The sequence below is a fragment of the Octodon degus genome, unplaced genomic scaffold (assembly GCF_000260255.1).
Source record: "Octodon degus isolate 3935 unplaced genomic scaffold, OctDeg1.0 scaffold00176, whole genome shotgun sequence".
Taxonomy (NCBI): domain Eukaryota; kingdom Metazoa; phylum Chordata; class Mammalia; order Rodentia; family Octodontidae; genus Octodon; species Octodon degus.
This window is the reverse complement of record NW_004524752.1, coordinates 3420719-3430254: the sequence shown is the minus strand read 5'-3', so window position 1 is coordinate 3430254 and position 9536 is coordinate 3420719. Positions and strand designations below refer to the sequence as shown.

Genomic DNA, 9536 nt, shown 5'->3' with positions numbered 1-9536 from the left:
TGTGTGTGTGTGTGTGTGTGTGTGTGTGTGTGGCCGGCTCAGCCCACCAGGGGGCGGGGCTGGCTGGCATGTGGTGCTGGGGGATTGAACCGTGATCCCTGTGCTTTGCTAAGCTTGTTCTAAGTAGGTGCTTTAGACCACTGAGCCATCTCACCAGCCCCCTGATTCAGTTTCTAAAACCGAAGATTTTTCATTTTCTAGAGCTAATACAAATAAATTAATATACAGTACATGTTTTAGTCTGACTGTTTTGACTATGAATTATTTTGAGATGTATACATATTGCTTTTGTCAAAAGTGTGTGCTTATTAGTGCCTAGTATTTTATTCTGTGAATACATACAATCTATTCTCTCTCTCTTTTTTATATATTTAGTAGGAGGTCTACAGGGTCTCACTACACAGATAGGACTTGTGGTGATCTTCCTGTTTTCAGCTACCCAGTGCTGGGATTACAGGCGTGTGCCCCCATGACCAGACTCGGTTACTAGCTAAGCGCACCCCAGGGGCAGGGCTGGTGTGGCATGTGGAACTGGGATTGAACCCTGGTCCTTGTCCTTGCCAAAGTAGGCACTTAGTCCACTGAGCTATCTTGCCGGCTCCACAATCTACTGTCTATTAATGACACTTGAAATATTTTCAGTTTTTTATCATTACAAGCAAGGCTTCAGTACAAATTTATGTACATATTTAAGTTTTTTTTTTAAAAAAAGGGCCTCACTATATACTTCAAGCTGGCCTTGAACTTACTGTGTAGTCCAGGCTGTCACTGCATCCCCTGCAAACCTCCTGCCTCAGCCTCCCCAGGGCTGGGATTATAATTATGCACCACCATGCCCAGCTAAGAGATGTGACTCTGAAAGATAGGAAGTTCTTAATTTTGATGAGGTTCAATTTTTAATGGATTTTGAAATTCAAGCATATTAATTATACAAAATACAGTAGTGGGCTTTGTTTCAGTGTATTTGTACATGCATATAATACGCTCAGACCATTTCAACACTCCCGTTATCTTCTTGGCTGTCATCATTTCTTCTTGTCTGACAGTCTCCATCCTAGTGGAGGTGCCTGCACATTATGTTTTGCATAATTGGAAATAGCTAAGATGGGAATACCAAAAATCTCTGGCAGCAACAGACAAACGAATAAAGAAAATACACAATGATTCATTATATTGCCCTAAACAAGATGAAAAATGTCATCTGCAGGAAAGTGGATGGAAGTGGAGCTCATACTGTTCAGAGAAATAAATGAATATAGCTGATTTAAATACTATCTCTATTTATAGCTTTTTTAGAAACCTTCACACTGATTTTCATAATGTCTCTGCTAATTCATATTTTCATTAATAGTGTAGAAGTATCCTTTTCTTCTGTATCCTTGCCAGCATTTATTGTTTGCTGTTTCTTTGGGGTTTTTTTTCTATATTTTAAGGAAGGGTCTACAGGGCGTTCAGGGTCTCACTACTAGAATGGACTCATAGTGATTCTTCTGTTTACAGCCTTCCAAGTGCTAGGATTACAGGCGCACACCACGCCTAGTCTGAATTGCTGTCTCAGCACCCCCTGGGGGCAGGGCCAGCATGGCAGGCATGGGGTCAAATCCCTGGCCCCTGCACCAGCTTGCAAAGTGCTTTAATCTACTGAGCTATTTGGCCAGCCCTTCATATACTTTTAGAAGTGTCTGTTCAGTTTATTTGCCCATTTATTGATTGGGTCACTTGTTCTCTGGTGTTTTTTTAAAATTTATTTATATATTCTGGATACTATGTCAGAATAGCTAACCAAGAATTTCTATCTAATGTCTCTTTATTATGTTCATTATTTTTGCTCTTTTGAGACAGGGTCTCACTGTATAGTCCAGGCTGGGCTTGAACTCACTATGTAGCTCAGGCTGGCCTCAAACTCACCTCAGTCCTCCTGCTTCAGCCTTCTGAGTGCTGGGATTATAGGTGTGTACCCCATCTGGCTATGTTCATTGTTTCCTTTGCTGTGCACGATCTTCTTAATTTGATGTGATTCTATTTATTGATTCTTGTCATTTCCTGTGCTATTGGGATTCTAATAAGGAGCCTTGCCTGGACTTAGGAGGTATTTTTCATGTGTTGTCTTCCAGAAGACAGGACATACTCTTAGGTTTTTCATCCCCTTTGAGTTGATCCAAGGTAAGAGGTTAGGCTGTAGTTTCAGTCGTCTATATACAGATTTCCAGTTTTTTCTGTGCTACTTATTAAAGAGGTTTTTCCTCCAATGTACATTTTTTACCTGTTTGTCAAGAATTAGATGACTGTAGGGCTAGGGAGATAGCTCAGTGGAATACATGCTTGCCTGCAAACTCAAGGTACTGAGTTTGATCCCTGATACCACCAAAAAAAAAAAAAAAAAAAAAGAAACTGTCCTACAATGAATGTAATAATTCAGTACTGCAAACATGTACTAATAAAAAAAAGAAAGAAAAAAAAGAAACAGATGACCATAGTTGTGTGGGTTTGTTTCTTCACTCTCTATTCTATTCCTTGGTCTATATATCTATTTTTTATTCCAGTATCATGCTGGGTTTTGTTTTGTTCTGACTACAGCCTTGTAGTATACTTTAAAATGAGGTACTATGATACCGCTAACATGGTTGCTTTTGCTTAGGATTGCTTTGATTATTCTGGGTCTTTTGTGATTCCATATGAATTTTAAGATTTTTTTTTCCCAAATCCTTGAAGAATATCATTGGTATTTTGATGGGGATTTAACTGAATCTGTAGACTAGTTTGGGTAGCATGACCATTTAAGAATTTAAATCTGCCAGTTATAAACAATGGAGATTTTTCTAGTCTTTTAGTGTCTAATTCAATTTCTTCCTTCAGTGTACTATAATTCTCATTCTTTCACCTCCTTGATTAGGCTCATTCCTAGATTTTTTTTCTTTTAAAACTATTGTGAATGGAATTGTTTTCCAAATGTCTTTCTCAGTGGTTCATATTGCATAAAAAAGCTTTTGATTTTTGTATGGTGACTTTATGTGCTACCACTTTGCTGAATTTTTTTCTCAGATCTGAAAGTCTTTTGTTGAAGTTTTTGGTAAGTAAAGGATCATTTCTTCTAAGTAAAAGATCATTTCATTTGTGAATAGGGATAATTTGACTTCTTCCTTTCCTATAGGCACCTTTTTTTATTTGTTTTGTCTTATTTTATTGAACAAGTGGTGAGAGTGAGTACCCTTGTTTTATTCCTGATTTCAGAAAAGTGCTTCCTGTTTTTACTTTCCAGTATGGTGTTGGTTATGGTTTTACTTTACTGAGCTTTCATTATATTTAGGCAATCTCCTACTATCTCTAATTTCCTTGGTATATACATCATGAGTGGATGGTGAATTTTGTCAACAGCTTTCCTGGGATCTGTTGAGATGATCACGTGATTTTTATTCTTCTATTTGTGGTGTTCACTCTTACCAGTGCCATTCAATATGATGATTAAAGCTTTCACTTAACTTTAGCCAAAGTTTTAGGGAAGAGGACAAAATAAAGGGAGTCCAAATACAGAAAAAAAAAATCAAATTATCCGTATCTTATTTATTTATTTATTTATTTATTTATTTATTTATTTTGCAGAACTGGGGATTGAACTCAGGCCCTTGCGCTTGCCAGGCAAGTGCTTGTTCTACTGAGCTATCTCCCCTGCCCCATATTTATTGATTTGTATATGTAACTCATCCTTTCATCCCCAAATGAAGCCAATTTAATCATGGCATATTATTTTTTTATTTGCAGTAATTTTTTTGAAAATGTACTAAAATTTAATCATCCATAAAAGCTGTAATTTAATCTGACAGTAAAACACAAGAAGCAATATTAGAGGTGGTTTAGTATGTTATATATTTTAGCTTTGAAAGCCATAGAAATCAGTTATCCCATTTTTTTTCCTATAAAAGACCCATTTTTCCAAAGCATTATGCACAATTTTAATTAGGATATGACAGATGATATTTCATAATTTTTAAATATAAAATGAAATCAATGAGTCAAAAAAGTTACCTGCTGCAATGAGTTGAAGAAAAATTTCATGATTGATATCATTACAGATATAAAGTATAATAGTTCAACTTTTTAGTGCTTGACAGGGAGGAATCATGATAAAAAGATCAATATGAAATCATTTGATTATAGTAGCAATACCTAACATTGGAAATGCATCCATGCTCTTGTATAATCCTATTAGAGTCAAGTATATTTATTTTCACATCTGTTATAACTGCTATTGCAAAAGAGAAACACTATTGTCTTATTTTCCAAGAGATATACACAAAGCAATTTTTTTCTCCTGGGAACTTGTGCAAACCAATATAATATCTAAATTCTTCACATAATATATAAAACAGGAGAAGCCTCTTTGGATTTATATTTTGAAGTCTGGAATGCTGGCACTTTCCCATTAGGCAACAGTTCTTCATTCCTATAATCTGGCTCAGAGCTGCTGCTGACTTTAGGTCTAGAGCAGCAGACATGATTTCTTTTTAGGCTTCTTCTTTTCCACTGGTGTTTTTCTATTTATTTGTCTGACCAGGTCATAAAATGTCTCATTAACATTGATCTTTGACTTTGCAGAAGATTCTAAAAAGGCACAGTTACACCACTGTCTTGCTGAATTCTGGCCCTGTTCTTTGCCAACTACTCGCTCATCTTCCAGGTCATATTTATTGCCAACCAAAATCATTGGAACATCTTCTGTGTCCTTAACCCGTGAAATCTGTTCCCTTAAATCCTGTAAATCATTAAATGTGGACTGAGCTGTAATAGAATATACTAATGCAAACCCTTGGTCATTCTTCATATAAAATCCCTCATAGCTGTAAATTGTTCATGCTTACTGTCCCTGCTGTATCCAGGATTTCCAGCATACACTGTTGGCAATCTACTTCAACTTGCTTTCCGTAGGAATCTTCTATCGTTGGGTCGTATTTTTCAACAAAAATTCCTTGAACAAACTGAACTGTCAGAGCAGACTTTCCCACGCCTCCTGAACCAAGGACCACTAGCTTGTACTCACGCATGATGTGGTCTGTTTAAATACTGACAAGCCCCGGGGTCCAACGTCTCCTCCCCCTCCCCCTCCCCCTCCTCCTCCCTCCTCTCGGCCGTGGCTCCGGCTCGGGCTCGGGCTCGGGCTCGGGCTCGGGCTCTGCGCGGTGACGGCGACGGCGGCTTATTTGCAGTAATTTTATTGAGGAATTTTTAAATCTGTGTTTATCAAAGATTTGGTCTGTAGCTTTTCTTTTTTTGAATTTTTATTTGGGTTTGGTATCAAGGCAATACTGGCTTTGTAGAATGAATTTGAAAGCATCCCTTCATTTTTTATTTCATGAAATAATTTGAAGAGCACTGATTTTAGTTCTTATTTAAAGGTCTGGTAAAATTCAGCAATAAATTCATATGGTCCTAGATTTTTCTTTTTGGGAGACTTTCTATTGTTGCTTCAATTTCATTGCTTGTTATTGATCTGTTTAGATGTTTTATGTCCTCTAGGTTCAACTTTGGTATGTTGTGTGTAGAAACGTATTCCTTTCTGCTAGATTTTTCAACTTATTGGAATACAAGTTTCAAAATCGCTTCTAGGGCCTGGGAGATGGCTCAGTGGAATAAGCATTTCCGTGGCAAACGCAAGGGCCTGAGTTCAATCCCTGATTCCGCCAAAATCTCTTCTAATGATATTATGGATTTCAGTAGTGTTTGTATACTATCCTTCCTTTTTCCTTGTTAGTTATAGATTAATGGTCTTCATTTTGGCAGATTTCATGTGCATGTAACATACTTTGATCACTTTTACTTCCCATCACCTCTTTGCTCTCCTTCCCCCATTCACATTTTTGGGGGCAAGTTCCAATGCATGTATTTTTCTGATACCCATCCCCCTGCCCTTACAACCGCTTTTCCTCCCACCTTCTCCCTCTTATCTTTTTTTTTTTCAGAAGGAAATAAATAATTAATATAAAACAATCTCTAATTTTTGTGTACTTCCTTTTCTTTGTGGAGGAGACAGGGTCTCACAGTGTACTCCAGGCTGGCCTTGAACTTGCAGCAATCTTCCTGCCTCAGTCTCTTGAGTGCTGGAATTATGCTACCATGCCCGGGCAGTATTTCTGTTTAGTTGTTCTTAGTCATCCTTTAGATCTTGACTTAAGTGTCAGTTTCTCAGTTGGGCCTTCCCTGACATTCATTCTAAGTTAAATAATTCATTATTTATTATTTGGGATTGAACCCAGGGCCTCACCTACCTGTACATACATTCTACCATTGAGTTATGCTCTTACCCACTCACCTCCTTATTTATTACTCATGTTTGGGCAAACTTTCTTTCTTGTTTTATTTGAAATAAGATAACTGATATCTTTGCCAAGAAATTCTTCAACTCATTATCCTTCTGCTGTTGGCACTTTCTGAAGAAGCTCTGAAAGTCTTCTTTCATTGGTGTCTTTATTTATCCTGTCCTAGCTCCTTCAATGTTCTGAATTCTTCTAAGCATCTAATTTCCATAGTCATTTTGACTTTAGGGAAAAGCCAGAAGTCGCACAGTGACTAACTCCTGCTAGGTCCTTTTATGTCCTTTTGTACTTTTTTCAGATAAGGTGATAGAAGGTAAGTCAAGGTAAAATACGTTTCCCTAGAATGGATTATATTTGGATTTTGCTGATGTTTTTACTTTTAAGCAATTTCGAGTATGACTTCTTCCTTTCATTTTTGACTTGCATTCCAACCAGGAACAGCCCTTGGCTTATATTGCTGCCAGTGTTGCCTGGGTCCTCTGTTAAGCCCTCTACTTACTAACCCTTTGCTAGTGATTTCAGGTAAACAAATGAAGGAATCCCTATCAGAGAAAGGCAAGACTCTACTGTCACACTAGAAATAAGGCTGTAACTTGTTCCACGATTGGGGCTTTTATTTGTAGAAAGCAACACATATGTCCTGTTTTTAACCTGAAGCTGAGAGTACTTTCAGAATATACCAAACTAGTTTACTTAGGGGACTTAAAAGTACCCCATGATTTCTACTCCTACTCTTACTAGTGTCTTAATATTCTTTATTAAAACTCCCTCCTCTCCTTCCTGTCCCCTCTTCTCTCTCCTCCTCTTCCCCTTCTTCTTCCTTTTCCTCCTCTTCTTCTTTTTCCTTCTCATCCTCCTCCTCCCCCTCCTCCTACTCCTCACAGGAGGTTCTCTTACATGCTAAGCAAGTGCTCTACCACTGAGCTGTGGCCTCATGTCTTTTATATTTATTTTCTTTTGAGACAGGATCTCAGTAAGTTGCCCAGCCTAGGTTTGAACATATTATTCTCCTGTCTTGGCCCCCAACAGGTATGTACCATGCCTGGCCATTAAGGTTATCTTAATGTCATTTTATTTATTTATTATTTAATTTAATTTAATTTATTTATTTATTTGGTATAGGATCTCACTATGCAGCTCAGACTCATAGTGATCCTCCTGTCTCAGCCTCCCCAGCTCTGGGATTACAGGGCTGTGCCACCATGCCTGGTTTCAGTGGCTGGCTTTGTGCCTGGGGCCAGCATGGCATGTGGTACTGGAAATCAAACCTGCATCCTTGCAATTGACAGGCAGGTGCTCAGACTTAATTTTATTTTAAAGGGAAATAAGCCCCAAAATTCAAAACAATAGGACAGTAACAATGGTTAACACATTGCATATTGTTATCTTTAAATTACTCAGAGTACAAGATACAGGAATTTAATTGTCCAAATAATGTTTACAGAAACCTTTCTTTTCAATAAATTAAGAGAAATTAGTGATATAACTCTTTTGACTATTATATATATGTATATATTCTCTCTATATATTCTCTTCCTTCATGTCTCCTTTCCCCACCCCAGTTCCTCTTTCCTCCTGAACAATTTCTTCCTATTTCATGATATCTGTTGTACATTTGGGTCTGTCTTACTCTTTCAGCTTCTCACGCCAGGGAGACAATACAATATTTACACATACAGGTCTTATTTATTTCACTTATGAGTGCAGTCTCTACTTGCATCCATTTATCTATAAAAGCCTTGTTTATATTTCTTTACAGCTGAGTAATGCTCCATTGTATTGAAATACTACATCTTTTTTATCCATTCTGCAGTTAATGGGCATTTGGGTTGTTCCATGATTTGGCTGTGGCAAACTGTTCTGCTATAAACATGGGTGCACATAAATTGCTGTGGTATGATGTTTGCAATTCTTCTGGGAAAAATACACGGAAGGGAAATATCTAGGTGGAATGGGACCTTAATCCTAGTTTTTTGAGGAGTCTCCACACTGATTTCCACAGTGGTGGCAGCAATCTACACTTCTACCAACAGTGGAAAAGGATTCTTTTTCCCCCACAGCCTCTCCAGCATCTGTTTTTGGTTGATTTCTTGATAATAGTCATTCTTTCTGGAGTAAGATGGAATTTCAGTATTGTTTTAATTTTCATCTCTCAAATGACCAGTGATGTTGAACATTTTTTCTTATATTTATTTGATGTTTGTATTCATCTGAGAGTGTGTATTCAGATCAGATGCCCATTTTGGGATTGGAGCTTTAAACTTGGGAGGTCTGATATTTTTGAGTTCTTTATATGTTGTTGATAGTAATTTTTTGTTTGAGGAACAACTGGCAAACATTTTTTCCCACCTTATGGATTGTCTCTTCACTCTGTTGGTGGTTTCTCTTGCTGTGCAAAAGCTTTTTGTTAGGCTGAGATCCCAGTTGTTGATTTTTTGTGATAGTTCCTGTGCAATCAGGGTTTTATTCATAAATTCTTTTCTTAATTTTCAATTTATCACTGTCTTCCCCTCATCTCCTAGACTACCTCTATGATACAAGAATCTTTATGGCATCAGACTGAGAATTGAAGGAAAACCTGCTTGGCTCTGTGGAAAACTTACTTGTTTATTTATTTATTTTTTAAACTTATTTATTTTTATAAAAGTTATTTATCACTGTAAAACTTTCATCAAAAAATTCCTAGTGAATTCTTCCCTGTCAGAAATTTTATGATAGTATTTCCAGGGTCTCAGAAGTTTATATGAAATTGAGTAGAACCTGTTTCATAGTATATACATTCAAGTAGACAATGATGGATTAACTCAGAGGAGAAAGAATGTATTAGGACAGACCATTTGGTTGTTAGTAAGTTCAACAATTCTTCTGCATCTTGTTTATGGCACTTTATGATACTTTGTCACATTGCAACCCAGAGTTCAAACCTCATCAATAAGGGATAATATGAGTTAGGTCTATCGCCACTGAAAGTAACTTTTGAACAAATATTTAAACTCGACTAATATCTGAAAGGTTCCTTAGGGACAGTGGTGGAATGGAGGCTTGTAATTGCATAAAAAGAGCACCCTTTGCCAACGCTGCATCCATTTGCAACATGCAGAACTGATGACTATCACTGAAGTTGCTATAGTGGGAGCTTTATGCCATGGATATCAGCAATGCTATAAAGCAGGGCCGGTCTCTCTCTCTCTCTCTCTCTCTCTCTCTCTCTCTCTCTCTCTCTCTCTC

The 9536-nt window shown here is 37.4% G+C and overlaps 1 protein-coding gene and 1 pseudogene across 1 annotated transcript in view; one reads left to right on the top strand and one right to left on the bottom strand.

Annotated features, from left to right (window-relative positions):
• The window catches only part of Axdnd1 (axonemal dynein light chain domain containing 1), a 145506-nt gene that overhangs the window by 106099 nt on the left and 29871 nt on the right, over nucleotides 1–9536 (top strand). Inside the window, exon 17 of the mRNA XM_023703604.1 lies at nucleotides 5067–5200. Within this exon, the coding sequence (XP_023559372.1) occupies nucleotides 5067–5200 (134 nt within the window). The remainder of the gene's footprint in view (nucleotides 1–5066; nucleotides 5201–9536) is intronic.
• Nucleotides 3770–5144, bottom strand: LOC105743850 (annotated as a pseudogene).